We start from the raw sequence: 15296 nt of genomic DNA, 5'->3' as shown, positions 1-15296 counted from the left end.
TTCCACGAACTCGAACCGTGCAATTAATTAACCAAGAGCTTTTTTTTCAGCCGAGCCTAGCTCACAGGTGTTGAACCATTATGATTTGCAAGCTTATTCACTGAAATATTGTTTTCTTATAGGCAATTTTCTCTACACGTATAACGTTCTTTAGGCAATTTTCTCTATTCCTATAACGTTCTTTAGGATATTTTCTCTACACCTATAAGGTTGTTTAGGCCATTTTCTCTACACCTATGACGTTCTTTAGGCCATGATACGAACTGTGATGTACTGGCAGTCCCTAGACTATCTAAAACTAAATTACTACTAAATACCTTTTCTGATCTAAAACAGATAGTTTCTGTCCCTACTAGAGTTACATTTGAATCCAGAACACTTATCGATCATGTGTTTACAAATACCCCAAATAGAGTTACGAAAGTGGAGGTTATCCCTGTTGGAATATCCGATCACGACCTTGTTCTAATTACACGCGAAAAAAGAAGTACTAAAATTGCAAAACATATAGTTAAAACCAGAAATTTCTCTAACTTAGACACAGATAAATTCGTGAAAGCAATTCAAAATAACTTAGCTATGGCACACTGTAAAATCACGAACCCTGACATAGGAATCAATATACTTAACTCTACTATCAAAACTGAGCTTGATATACATGCCCCTACTAAACAAAAATATGTTGCCATTAAAAATTCCCCTTGGCTCAATCCATTTATTAAAAAGCAAATTTATTATAGAGACAGGCTTAAGACTAAAGTACGAACGTCCATATATAGAGACAAGTACCAAGAGCTATTTCGGATTCAAAGAAACAAAGTTATTACCTTAATTCGTGAAGCAAAGTCAAACTATTTTCAAAGTAAGCTAAAAAATTCGACCCCTAATAATGTATGGTCAACTTTGAAGCCATACATTAAACTAAAAAGTGTTAAGACAGTGCCTAAAATTTTAAAAACTAGTGATGGCATAATAGATGATCCAAAACATATTGCCGAAAGTTTTAATAATTATTTTATTGGTGTTGCTGAAGAACTGACTAAAGGGAAACAATTTCCTCGATATGAAAATAGCTTAACAAAAACTCCAAACGACATTAATCGATTGGACACATTTGAACTTACTACAGAACATGAAGTATTTACCCTACTTAAGAAACTTAAACAAAATAAGGCTGCTGGAATAGATGACCTATCCCCTGCCATATTACGGTCACTAGCTGCAGTAATAGCAAAAACAGTTGCATTAATTATAAACCAATCCTTGATTCTTGGACTTTTCCCAAATCAGTGGAAAGTTGCAAAGGTTACGCCAGCATATAAAGCGGGTAATCCGCAAGTACCACAAAATTATAGACCAATATCGGTTACACCCACCCTAGCAACTATTTGTGAAAAAGTTGTCTATAAATCAGCATATCAATTCTTAAATGAAAGTAACTCCTTATATGTATTACAATCTGGTTTCCGCAAAGGCTACTCGACAAATACCTGTATTTTTAATTTGTATGAAGGTATTCTAAATGGTCTTAACCGGGGTCTATTTTCATTGTGACGTTTATAGACCTCTCGAAAGCATTCGATACGGTTAAACACGAGACTCTAATACGCGATCTTGAAATAGCTGGAATAAGCTCTAAAGCACTCGATTGGTTCCGTTCGTATTTAACAAATCGACAACAAAAGGTTTACTGTAATGGTCAATACTCTTCAACTAAGAATGCTAAAACAGGCGTACCCCAGGGCAGTGTCCTAGGACCTCTACTTTTTAATGTCTATACGGCTAAAATACATAAATCTCTGAAACACACCATTTCAAACGAATATGCCGATGACTCTGCATTATTATTATCAAGTGAAAATCTTTTGGAGGCTATTGACCATATGGAATCTGATATTAAAAACATCAAAAACTCATTGCTCTCTAAGGGCCTTTTATTAAATGAATCTAAAACAAAATTTATGATCTTTAGTCCAAACAAAAATGTAAATAAGCAAGCCTTAACTATCCAAACTATTTGTGAAGGAACAATAGAAAGAGTCTCTACATTTAAATATCTAGGGATTTGCTTGGATGAAATGTTAACGTGGAATTACCACATAGACTATGTAATTAAGAAAATTCAAACGCGTATCTGGCTTTTAAAACCACTTCAGACAAACCTTAATTACGATATATTAACATTATTATATAACTCAATTATTAGACCTATTTTTGAGTATGGAGACATTTTCTATAATACTGCTTCTAACTCTAATTTAAAAAGATTGCAGATCATGCAAAATAATTGTGCTAGGTTAGTTATGAAACAGCCAAAGAAATCGTCCGCCTCATTAGCGAGGAAAAGTGCAAATATCATTGAGTTAAATTCAATTTATATGAAAAACTTATTAATACTGATGTTTAAAATTAAACATAAAATGGTGCCCCAATATATTGTCGAACGGTTCCCTCCACATGACCATCATAAAAATACTAGAGCTAGTGACACCGATTTTGTGGTGGAAGTTTTCCCATCTAAATTCAGGACCAAGAGTGTTATGCAAAATGGAATTAAATTATGGAACGAACTACCTAGGGCTATCAAAATATTGGATAATATTACTATTTTTAAAAATGAACTTAAAACTTATCTCTCTTTAACGAATAACGCAATATGTTTGTGAAAATTTTTAATTTTGTCATGGAAATTTTAACTTAATCATAGGACCCTTTCGTAAACAAGATATTATCTTAAAAGGATATCCTAAATAAAGCATTTATTTATTTATTTATTTATTTATTTATTTTCTCTACACCTATGACGTTCTTTAGGCCATTTTCTCTACACCTATGACGTTCTTTAGGCCATTTTCTCTACACCTGTAACGTTCTTTAGGCAATTTTCTCTATTCCTATAACGTTCTTTAGGATATTTTCTCTACACCTATAAGGTTGTTTAGGCCATTTTCTCTACACCTATGACGCTCTTTAGGCCATTTTCTCTACACCTATAACGTTCTTTAGGCCATTTTCTCTACACCTATGACGTTCTTTAGGCCATTTTCTCTACACCTATGACGTTCTTTAGGCCATTTTCTCTACACCTATAACGTTCTTTAGGCCATTTTCTCTACACCTATGACGTTCTTTAGGCCATTTTCTCTACACCTATGACGTTCTTTAGGCCATTTTCTCTACACCTATAACGTTCTTTAGGCCATTTTCTCTACACCTATGACGTTCTTTAGGCCATTTTCTCTACACCTATGACGTTCTTTAGGCCATTTTCTCTACACCTATGACGTTCTTTAGGCCATTTTCTCTACACCTATGACGTTCTTTAGGCCATTTTCTCTACACCTATAACGTTCTTTAGGCCATTTTCTCTACACCTATGACGTTCTTTAGGCCATTTTCTCTACACCTATGACGTTCTTTAGGCCATTTTCTCTACACCTATGACGTTCTTTAGGCCATTTTCTCTACACCTATGACGTTCTTTAGGCCATTTTCTCTACACCTATAACGTTCTTTAGGCCATTTTCTCTACACCTATGACGTTCTTTAGGCCATTTTCTCTACACCTATGACGTTCTTTAGGCCATTTTCTCTACACCTATAACGTTCTTTAGGCCATTTTCTCTACACCTATGACGTTCTTTAGGCCATTTTCTCTACACCTATAACGTTCTTTAGGCCATTTTCTCTACACCTATGACGTTCTTTAGGCCATTTTCTCTACACCTATGACGTTCTTTAGGCCATTTTCTCTACACCTATAACGTTCTTTAGGCCATTTTCTCTACACCTATGACGTTCTTTAGGCCATTTTCTCTACACCTATGACGTTCTTTAGGCCATTTTCTCTACACCTATAACGTTCTTTAGGCCATTTTCTCTACACCTATGACGTTCTTTAGGCCATTTTCTCTACACCTATGACGTTCTTTAGGCCATTTTCTCTACACCTATAACGTTCTTTAGGCCATTTTCTCTACACCTATGACGTTCTTTAGGCCATTTTCTCTACACCTATGACGTTCTTTAGGCCATTTTCTCTACACCTATAACGTTCTTTTTACTGAACAAAACTAGGACTTAGTTATGTCTTCGAAAGAATGTGGTTGATGTCACATCTTCAATAGTCGATATTACCCCAGTATACTTTTTATGACGTTTTTCGAATATAAAGCTATCCCTGTTGTGACGTCAGTGCCTAGGTAAAACGTCACGAGCTTAGTAAAGTGTGGGAAATCGTGTTTTTTCTCTCCCCTAAGTGTGGAAATACTATGTGTACTTCGGTTTCTACTAATCCAATACATTCCAAAAAGCTGGACAGCATTTCAAATCATTTTAAGTCCTACCATGGATAGTAAATGAGAATGTCAAGTGGTGGTAATAGAAGTTCTTGTTGCTATAACCACGTGGCATCTAAAGCTTATGACCAACCAAAAACTAGCTGGGAACTATGGGAAAATTTTACGTCCATAATTTAAAATAGCGGCCCGAATTAATAGTAAAATTGTCAGGACGGACAACGCTAGGTGCGTTTTGGTGCTGGTTCAAATTGAGAACTAGATAAACAAGTTGGGAAACCAAAAATAAACCTCTCCGCGTCCAGATAAGAGCAATCTACCAATTAACTTTTTTTTTCTTGGATAATTAAATATAATTGAAATTATTTTAATCGTCAGTAATTTACCTTAGTTCTAGTTAAGTCGTTTTAAGAAACGTTATTCCTAAAATCATTTTAAACAACTATTGTTAACGTTTGAATTATGGCGAACACCTTTTTCACAATTTTTGTAAATTTAGAGTATATAAGGCGATAGATTCCCGGTAAATGATTAGAAAAGCCGCGATTGCGTGAACCTTTAGTGGAAGCCCGGGCTGCCGGCCATTGGGAGGCTAGGTATGATGGAGTAGAGGTCAGTATTGCTATCTCTGAACTGCGAACGCGGCCTGGAAATATTGCGAACACGTTTGCTCCGATTTACCAACTGCGAACGCGGTCTGGAAATATTGCGAACACGTTTGCTCCGATTTGCCAACTGCAAACGCGGTCTGGAAATATTGCGAACACGTTTGCTCCGATTTGCCAACTGCGAACGCGGTGACAGACACACAGACAGATATGCCCAGTGTAATACCTCTCCGTGACGTCACAGCCTCTCGGAGAAGCTAAAAGATATGTTGAAATTCATTTAAATAATGCTAATATTTTATGCAGTATTTCTTTATTTTAATGGAATGAATTTCTCAATAATTTTCATCACAATTTTGTTCCTTTCAGTTTTTAGTAAACTATATTTAACCAAAATATTGAATCAGGAAAACATGTATTTTGTATCAAATTTAGTATGGAACGTGCCACTAATTTAAAACCTATTTTGTATATAAATTGTGTAATATTAAAATATTACCGTTGGAGTACAGTAAAAACCCAAATTCGTTTAACCATAGTTATAAAGTCAATGTTCCGTTTAAAGAGGGGCTGAAATGTGAAATCCAGTGATTTTGTCGATTCTTCTACTAATTATTAGACCAATCTGCATAGTGAAACATACAGAAAACGTCTCCGAATGATTTTCAAATCAAATTAGTTTGAGATTTCATTTATAAGTTTAAACAAGTACCTCCGACCAATCGCGTAACTCGTGGCACGCTCCAAGGTGGAGTGTCACAGTCGACTTGAGTCTTGTTAAACGTTATTTTGGATTGGCGTTTATAGTGAAATCTCTCGGTTTTGTACTGTTTAAAGAGTAGAGGCTCTTTAGTCAAAGGTTCTAGCACAATCCCTGTCAGTTTGAAATGTTTTGGGGTATTGTTGCTTTGGCCATTTTAAAACGCATCGAAAAATATTCCTTATAAAAGATAAATGCTGCGTGATTTCTATTGAACATTAAGGTAAATAGCGACACAAATTTAAACGGAATTTGACTATTGCATAAATAAATTAATTACATCGAAGGTGGTTATTTAAATGACTAAATAAAACGTGGTTAAACCCACTAATAATATCCATTAAGCAAAGAAAATATTCAAAAATTTATATCGCAAAACATTTTGTTTCATTGCTTATGTTATATAGTCACTCAACTGGAAAATGTCGGAATACGAATATATAATGATAAAAACAATAACAAAATTGTATTAAAATGATGCCAATTTTTGAAACGTTGTTATCAAAATGTATCTTACTCTAAACACATCTATCTTGTTGGGGAATTTAATGTATTATAGATTCAACCTGCATTAGAAGGGTTTTTACCTTTCAAAAACATTGGCAATGGTGTGCTCTTTTAGCACCTTGTTACAACGTTTTCTATAGAGTGCTATGAAATGAACCTCTGAACAGGGCCGGAAATAAGCACACGACACTGGACATTGTCCAATAAAATTTTAAAAGGTTCCATAATTTTTTTTAAAAAACTAAGGGGGTCACTGGACGGTTGACCAGTAAATTTGAATTTTTGAAGACGCGACACAATGTCCTATAAATTTTCCAGTCAAAGGGGGTATCACTGGACACATTTCCTATAAGAAATTTTTGTTATTTACGGCCCTTTATAGTCCCATCAGCTGCAAAGACACCCGGCGTTACCCGTCAGCCAGTCGGAGCATTTTTTATTACTTTTCAGGCCGCCATTTTAAAAGATGACGGAAAACTGAATACTTAAAAGCTTGTACTAAATATAAATGAAATAGGGTCAAACGCGCGGTCTTTTTTCCTTTAATAAGCAGTTTTATATTTTTAGTCGCCATTTTTCAAGATGGCCGCGGATTGAATAAGTCTTGCTTTTTGTGTTCCTACTTCTTAAGAGTAACGTTCCGGCAAATATTTTTTGCCGAGTGTTGTCAGACAGGACTGGCAAACTGTTCGAAACGCCAAAATAATTAGGAACGGTACGTACTCTTTTAGCACCTTGCTACGACCGCAAATTTACATTTTCCTCGAGTGGTTTTGGTAAATAAACCCCGAAGTTCGTAGAAAAATTATGGGAAAACCGTTTAAAGCGTCAATTTGTATTCGAAGTGTATCAATAATGAAGTAAAACAAATATATTTGGAAATTCTTAATAAAAAACGAATTACAAATCTAAGCACACTTCAGGATATTGAAGTGAACTTAACCTTCCCTATTCAGTCTCTACAGATATTGGGAAAAAGCCAATTTTTCATTGAGGTAATGAAATGTTCCATTAGCAACGATACATTATTTTAATACCAAATTATTACACAGTTTGTAGTCAAGACATCTCTCCTGGCAAAGTAAAGAAAAAATGTAAAATAAGAAACAACAAAAATTAAAGGCAAATATTACACATCGGCCTTCGACGAATAAATATTACCACTTGAAACATTTAGCGAAACGATTGAACTCGACATAGAAGTAAGCCACTCTTATTATTAAAGGAATAGGGTACCTAAAAACATACCATGAAAACAATCTATCAAAATTAATGTGTCATGAAGATGGAGTTAACCCTGATTCCGAAAATGTGTTTATCTTATTTAATTTAACTTAGTTAATCTTAGAGATTAGAATTTCTATTTATTTAAACGTTTTGGTCTATTTCCGAACTTGTGACGTCATATCTTGTCTGGGTTCAGAGTCTGAGTCACGAGCCTCATTTTGGCGAATTAGCGTGCTATTAGAATCTAGACTCTATTGGTTAGCTTGGGCCAATAGTGGCAATAGAACAACCCAAATTCCTTTGACCACGTTTCCCATTGGCTATTTCCAATTTCCAGTTACATCGCTTCCCCTTTTTGCACGTCACTTCGTCTAAAAACTAGAGATGGGCCGATACCGATACCATATCGGTATCGGTACCGATATTTGGCTTTAACCGATATATCGGTATCGGTTAAAAATGAACCGATATTTCTATCCGATATTTTTTGAAGAAAATAAATACTTAAGACCTAAACTCTGAGACAGCACAGTTTTTCATCTATTTTTGGATAACGTAACTAGTGTCTAAAATGGATTTTTCGTATGATAAGCCAGTTTTCTAGTCTCAAGTACCGAAATTGGATCGAGAATCATCTATAGAGATGGGCCGATACCGATACCATATCGGTATCGGTTTGATATCGGTTTAATCGAAGGATCGGGTAAAATATCGGTATCGGTACGTATCGGTTTCCCAAGTATCGGATCATATCGGTATCGGTTTAAACTGGTATCGGCCCATCTCTACTAAAAACCGAAATTCCGGTACGATTCCAAGGCGTATTAAAACAATTTAATTTAGCTATTCTAAGATAACTACTGCACCGAATGACATCATGCTTTTTTTATTGATATTTTTTAAACCAACAATTACAGGGGTTTAGGTTTCAGGGAGTCCTATACCTTTAATTTATTATTTTCCTAAAGAAAAGAGAGTAGTAAGCTAGGCTTAAGAGTTGAAGATTTCCTGCTCGGCTTCCGGTATGTTCGCGCATCTTTCTCTTCCCTCTTATGAAATATGGTGAACCAGATAAAAGGATTTAAGTTATGCAATAGCTTTATAAGCTTTGTTCCATAAGTATGACACTACCTATACTTCGTACGGCTAGAGACTTACAGCTCGAGCTAGCTCGAGAACGACGCCAGAATTGACTATACGCGGTTTTGAAGTCCACCTTCGTATTTAGGCGTCGCTTTACGAGAATCTATGACCTACGTCACTTCATAACAAGCTCCAGTTTGTAACCAGTGACAAACTTATGGAACATATCTTGTGAACTTATGGTTATACAAATAAATTAGAATGAAAAGGTAGAACTTCCAAAATTCCCTGTTAGTTTCTACTCCTTTTCTTTATCTCCTCGTTGCCTAAAGTGAGACGGATTGTTTGTCTTACTTCGGCGTCGATATCTTTCAATCTGTCTTTGCCCCCTCCCACCCTGGGTTGTGTATGTTAACGATAGATAAGTTTACTATCAAGTATACGGAGATTGCTTTATTCAAAGTTTATAAGCGGGGAAAGTTAATACTGCTTTATCATAATTTAATCAGCGTAGTCGCTCGTGGGGATCGTAATTTTCTTGGTTCGCGCAAGTTTCTTTAGATTGCACCGCCATACGTTATGGAAAATAAGCTAAAGGTCGCTGTGCTTGGCGGGGGTGTAATTGGTGTTACGAGTGCATTACGCATTATTGAAAATGTCAAGAATGTGCAGGTCACTTTGATGTCCCACGAGTTTTCACCTCACACTACCGGGGATGGTAGCGCTGGACTTTGGTTACCTTACGCTTTAGGTGCTGGTGTTTCCGATGAAAGATTGAGGTTAGTGACTCTGTTGACCTTAAAAAAAATAATGGTCTAATATGAAAACATTTATCTTTTGGAATTTTAATACGGTTTAAACGTGTAGTATAATATTTATAATAAAAAATGTCGAGAAAAAAAATAGGATTTTAGTAATTGCCGTTAGCACAAGACTTGTGAAGTAATTAGAAACAATAAAAGTAATTAGTATCAACTATAATCAGTGGTAAAATGCACTGAGGCTAAAGCTGGGCGGCGTTTAAATGGAAAACTTCGTTGTGAAAAAAACATTAGTCGGTGTACTCTCAAACTGATATGAACTAAAGAGAGTTTTATCAACGACCTTCGAAATGTAGAAAATATTTTTTCGCCTATTTTTAAAAACAGTAATTATCGAATCAATAACGGATTTGAATTTTGGGATAAATGAAATTACAATATTTTCGTAAAGTTTTAGTTATTTAAGTCTAGGTATGCCTTGCCATAAAATTTTCTACAATTTATAATATAATGAATACGTCTATTGAAATCATCATGCTTCTATCTGCAATATTGAAGAAGATACACGTATTTTAGTTTTCGCAATGGACACTATACGCGTTGGGCTTTCCCACCATGCACCCACCAGAACGGGGGACTATCCTTATTGGACGATTAAGACCCCCTGACATGATTCGTTCAATAGGATTAATCCCCGTCTGCCACAAAGGGGATTACATCTATTGTACGCCTACTACCACCTGACCTGTCTTCGTGGCGTAGCCTAACACGCAAGGGTACTTGGAAACTTAAAGCTTCTTTAACATTGTTGATAGAAACATGATTCCAATAGATATATTTATTGTTTTATATGCTCTTTCAATTAAAGTTTTATTGGAAAGGCTCTGAGAGCAAAAATACTTAATTAAATGATAAAAACTTTTATTTTTTAATGGTATTAATGGTATTAAGTAGGTAATTATTTGACGGTGAATTGCCAACTACCATCACTAGTAAGAAAAAGTATCAATTTATATTATCTTTAGTCTTTACATTTTTTTTAAATTTAAGGAAACCACTTTTATCATTAAAATTTCTTGAAAATTATTAGTTTCAAGGTGATACTTTGAAGTAGGTTTTTATATAAGTAGGTTTATTTTAAGACGGGGGGGGGATAGTTTTAAGTGGTTTTAATTGAACCTGGCAGAGTTAAAAAAAACAGACTTTGCGGAGAGAAAAAGCTTCCAGAATAAGCTGAATTTGCATAAAATTTAAATGAATTGGTGGGGATTTTAAAATAATTTCTTGAATTCATGAAATAAAATTGTGGAACATAGGGATTGTTTTGGGAATAAAGTATGAATACATAAGGGATTTACACCGAAATCGCGAGTTAAAATATAAGACGGCAAATAATAAGAGTGTGTGTGAAGTGCTTATCGAAAGTTTCCCACTAAATTTCGAGAAAACGATTTAAAACTGTGGGGAAAAGTTAATATTCTACTTTGCAAGTCACTTCAACGTCAGTAGGTTGAAGTGTTTGACAATTAAAGGCCGACTTCCAGCGAAAAGGGTTCTAGCGAACTGAAAACCGAGCATCGAGACTAACAATGAAGCGACCGTGCCGATTTTGGAAGCCCCGCTGGGTCAAAAGTTGGAAGGGTTCTCGCTAACTGAAAGCCGTGCAATGTGGTTCTAGCGAACTCAAGATGAACAATAGAAATCCTTTAAAATTTATTTTCTCGCGAATTTTTACTTCCCCTGAAAAAAATTCTCTATTGTGTATCTTCAGTTCGCTAGAACCAAGTTGCATGGCTTTCAGTTAGCTAGAACCCTTATGTCTTTTACCCCAGCGGGGATTCGAAAATCGGCACGGTCGCTACTCCTTTGTTAGTCTCGATGCTCGGTTTTCAGATCGCTAGAACTCTTTTCGATGGAAGTCGGCCTTTAAGATCTAACATACTTTTTTTTTTTTTTTTGAACGGCTAACACTCGTAGTAAAACATGGCCTTCTTTATTTGTAAATCATAAGTTTATAAGATATATTCTATATGTATGAGACTTACCAAGAGCTGGTTCGAGAACGACGAAAGAATTGACTACTCTCGGTTTTGCAGTCCATCTTCCTATTTAGTCTATACGAAGCCTTTGACAGGGCCTCACCAGGCGTCGTTTTACGAGAATCTATGAAATTTCACCTAAATCACTTCATTACCACTGACAAACTTATGGATTATATTTTATGAACTAATGATAACGTTAATGAAAAACTTAATTTTTTTGTTCGTTTTAGCAATTGGTGCTCAGATTCATTGAAATACTTTGTCAAAATTGCCAATTCGCCCGACGCTACGCAATATGGAGTTTCATTTCTACCCATACATTACATTGCCGAAAACAAAAAGGTTTCAATAATTTATCAATTAAATTAATTGCTGTACATTTGAATGTGTAATTTCCATCTAAAACAATTGGTTTGTCTCGACCCTCGCTTTGAAAGGAAATCGTACATCTTCATCAAAGGGAAACCACTGCTTATAGAAGCTAATCTATTCTAAATTACAAATTGAACTTGCGTTAAATAATATCTTCGGACATCCGTTCTGATATTGTGACCAAAAAAATCTAAAATATCTAAATGAGAATTTTCTAGGACTTATATCCCAATTACATTACCGATGAGCTTCTAGGCATTCCCAATAATAACTTTTGGGAGACAAACCATGAGGTAAATTTAGAACTCGTTGTAAATCTGCATGATAAAGCTTGGCTACAAAGCTATTTAATGTTGAAATTTCGGTAAAAGCACATTTACTTCTGCCACAGCAGATGTTTCCGTATTTTTTTCCTCTCAATTATAACTTTAGATTTTATTTTAGAAGTAGGAATGGAGAACGGTCAGTGTTTTCTTCAGTCCTACTCATAGCCCAGTATAAAGCCTCTCCCTCCAACACGTAACGAAGAGTTTAAATTATCTTATTGGCTCACTTAAACTACGTTTTGATGACGTTGGTGACGGGGACGGCGAAAGTACGCAATTCCTTTTTACCTCTGTCGCTATGACTCTCCTCTTCTTTCATTCCAATCCGTTCCGTGGAAAGGTTTCGGGACTTTGACGCGCGCCCAGATTACTCTGTTCTCCATTCCTACTTCTAAAATTAAATCTATGACTGTCCTAAGTCATTTGATTTTCTAACTGGGTTTTAATTGATTTAAAATACTTCTGTCTTTTCAGGATTTGCCAGTACATTTAGACAAAATCCTTGGATCTCGTGAAATGACCTCTGATGAATTAGAAATATACCCCAGCAAGTACAGGTACTGGATTTTCAATAGTTAAAAAAATATATAATTATTTTAACCAGCTAAGAATATTGGAACATGCAAAGTAATTTTTTCACTTAATTTTTTTTTGCAAGATTCGGTAGAAGCGGTTTGACTGTTTTTATAGAATGCAAGAAACTGCTACCAAAGCTTATCGAAAGGTAAATTATGTATAATATTACACTAGGAATTAAGTTAAAGTAAAAGAAGTGGGAATGAGTAACAGGCTTCGTAACGTTCACTAATAAACTTTGTCTTTGAAGGTTTCACGCACTTGGAGGTAAGGTCGTTAGACGAAAGCTTCACAAGTTACACGAGGTGATTTTCTTTTTCTTTTTGAGTTTTATTTCGACAAATTTTACAAATTCAGTATCTTTAAATCATCATCTGACTCGTTAGCTTATTGGTGAATACGATGTTGTGGCCAACTGCGCGGGTCTCAATTCCGCCTTCTTGGTACCCGATCCCGCAGTGTACCCGATCAGAGGGCAAGTTGTGAAAGTGAATGCACCATGGATCAAACATTGCGTCATGGCAAAAGAGTTCTACATAATTCCTAAGTATGAGTGCTAAACTTTATTAATTATTTATTTCAACCATAACGTGTTTTAACCTAATGCAGAAGCATGGGTCTGTGTTAGGGGTGAATCTGTATAGACCATTTCAATTTAACTAAGAGGGAAAGACACGGTGGTAATACTTTGCCTTCCATCTCGCTTTTTGGCGCCTGCTCTGTATCTTTTTGTATCATGAAAGTGCGCAGAGACGGCAATGTATCAACCCCCTTGTATGTCCCAATAATGAGGTTTTCCGACCCCTTTTTTTACATCGAAAAGGTCTATTCTCCATACGAGACGAAATTAAAGAAACTATGGTACCATCTTCAGTTAATGTTTCTCCTCCAAACTGTATTTTCCTTCATTGGTTGAATCACATTTTGGATAAGGGGATCACAGTAGCTGAGGGTTTCTGTTTCTGAAAACGCCCACAACCTCAACCCTTTCATAAAAGACTAATAACAAAAAGCCCGTCAGCCCATCGAGACATTTTTTGTTATTTATGGGCCGCCATTTTAAAATATGATGGCAAATTGAACCCCAAAAGTCATAAAGTCAGTTTATAGAATATAGTGGGCCTGTATACTAAATATTACTGAAATTGGTTGAAACGTGCGCACTTGTTTCCGTAAAGGTTTTTTTAACATTTTTGGCCGCCATTTTTCAACGTGGCCGCGGATTGGAAAAAACCTTTCTTAATGCGTACCTACTACTTAAGAATACCGAGAGGTTTATTTTTATTTCACAACTTGTTACTTGTGTGCTAGTAGCATACGTTCATACCCATGCGCCTGTAGAGTATGATAGTCTTATGGCCTTTATATCTAGCACTGACGTTGTAACCTTGGGAGGAACTATACAAGAAAATGATTGGAACGTAAGTGTAGACAACGATGACAAGGACAGGATCTTGAAAGGAACCTCAAATATTTTTCCTAGCCTGATGGTGAGGAATATTAAAATATATCATCAAAGGTTTATGTAAGCTTAGTTTTAATTCGCATTACAGAAAGCTAAACATATAGAAGATTGGGTTGGACTAAGACCAGGCAGGGATTGCCCTCGAGTGGAACGTGATCTTTTATGCAGAAACTCGACTGTTTTACATGTAAAATGCATTTTCTGTACTTCCCTTTGTAGCATAGAACACGGTAATCTCTATGAATACCGTATTGAACGCTATAATCTGTATCTTTTTATCGAAAACCGATTGATTGATATCTTAACTTAACAATGTCTAAATGTTTGGGTTAGTTACGATACTTGGACTTGGATAAATTTGACCATATAGCAATCACTTAGGCATACGTCATTCCTCGCTTCACACTTTGTGCCTGTGGAAATTACTCTTTCAACCTTTAGAAACGGTGTTGATTATCATTTCAAGCTTTAGAAACGGTGTTGATTATCATTTTAAGCTTTAGAAACGACGCGAATCGTCGTTTCAACCTTTAGAAACGACGCGAATTGTTTTTAACCCTATTTAGAAGCTGTCAATTAAAGTACGCCGTTTTTCATGGTATTTTTAATTTTAGGTAATTCACAACTACGGACATGGTGGTTCAGGCGTCACCTTATCATGGGGTTGTGCTGGAGATGTCGTCCATTTTTTAAAGGACATAATGAAAGAAACGAGAGTAGCCAGCAGGCTCTAAATTACATTCCAAGAAACTAGATATTAAAAAACTTAACGGATTCCTTATTTGTCCTCGCATTGCACTGTATATATTTAAATTTAAACAAATATTTAAATTTTGCTAACCGCACTCATTTTTATATAGATTTACTTATATTTTAATAAAAATACAGTTTTTTTTCCTAATTACTCAAGTTTTGAAGCTGAGATTAAGGATACCTACTATAGTGTAAAACATATATTTTGGAAGCCAAACATTTTATTGCCTATTTGTTGGTGTCTAATTCCCTTGGACCTTGTCACCTAAACGCTTCGACAGTTTCGTAACACACATTGTAAAACAAGGTGGAAAAACCAAAATATTACCTCTCCGAGTCAAGAGGACTACTACAAACTTATTAACCTTGTAGCGGATACGCTACTGAGCCTCCATAAAATATGCATAGCTAAGCTTGCATCCGGCTCTCGATGCTCTCTAATCTAGTCTTTTATCTTAAGCCTATTTTTAACCTCATAATAGATTAGTTGAACATGAGTCGGGTAGGTGGCGTCTCAT

General features: G+C 35.6%; 1 protein-coding gene and 1 long non-coding RNA gene across 3 annotated transcripts; both read left to right on the top strand.

Moving 5' to 3' along the window:
- The first annotated feature begins 6965 nt into the window (after positions 1–6965).
- Positions 6966–7738, top strand: LOC149588232 (uncharacterized). The gene is made up of 3 exons (XR_016380013.1): positions 6966–7033; positions 7097–7168; positions 7226–7738. It is a non-coding gene; the product is annotated as an uncharacterized LOC149588232 (long non-coding RNA).
- Positions 7739–8899: 1161 nt separating this feature from the next.
- On the top strand, positions 8900–14926 carry Daao2 (D-amino acid oxidase 2). Of its 2 annotated transcripts, XM_089862965.1 has the most exons (10): positions 8900–9262; positions 11517–11628; positions 11877–11951; positions 12459–12541; positions 12643–12708; positions 12811–12865; positions 12947–13107; positions 13933–14050; positions 14114–14212; positions 14640–14926. In XM_089862965.1, the coding sequence occupies exons 1-10, from the start codon at positions 9063–9065 to the stop codon at positions 14757–14759; spliced, it is 1089 nt and encodes a 362-aa protein (XP_089719091.1). In that variant the 5' UTR covers positions 8900–9062; the 3' UTR covers positions 14760–14926. The 2 variants fall into 2 exon arrangements, with proteins under 2 accessions (XP_089719091.1, XP_089719092.1); XM_089862966.1 differs by lacking the exon at positions 11877–11951 and having other exon boundaries at positions 8921–9262.
- Positions 14927–15296: the final 370 nt, after the last annotated feature.

The sequence above is a fragment of the Phalangium opilio genome, unplaced genomic scaffold (assembly GCF_054372755.1).
Source record: "Phalangium opilio isolate 3A_F unplaced genomic scaffold, DU_Popi_V2 ptg000662l_1, whole genome shotgun sequence".
NCBI classification, from domain to species: Eukaryota; Metazoa; Arthropoda; class Arachnida; order Opiliones; family Phalangiidae; genus Phalangium; species Phalangium opilio.
Note: the sequence above shows the minus strand (reverse complement) of the source record. Positions and strands in the feature narration are given on the sequence as shown.

Bases quoted from the DNA above. Each gene is read 5' to 3' on its own strand.
- Daao2 (XM_089862965.1), top strand. From the start codon at position 9,063: ATGGAAAATAAGCTAAAGGTCGCTGTGCTTGGCGGGGGTGTAATTGGT. The intron at 11,952-12,458 runs GTAAATTTAGAA...CTGTCTTTTCAG, and splicing joins TTTGGGAGACAAACCATGAG to GATTTGCCAGTACATTTAGA. The intron at 14,051-14,113 runs GTGAGGAATATT...TTCGCATTACAG, and splicing joins ATATTTTTCCTAGCCTGATG to AAAGCTAAACATATAGAAGA.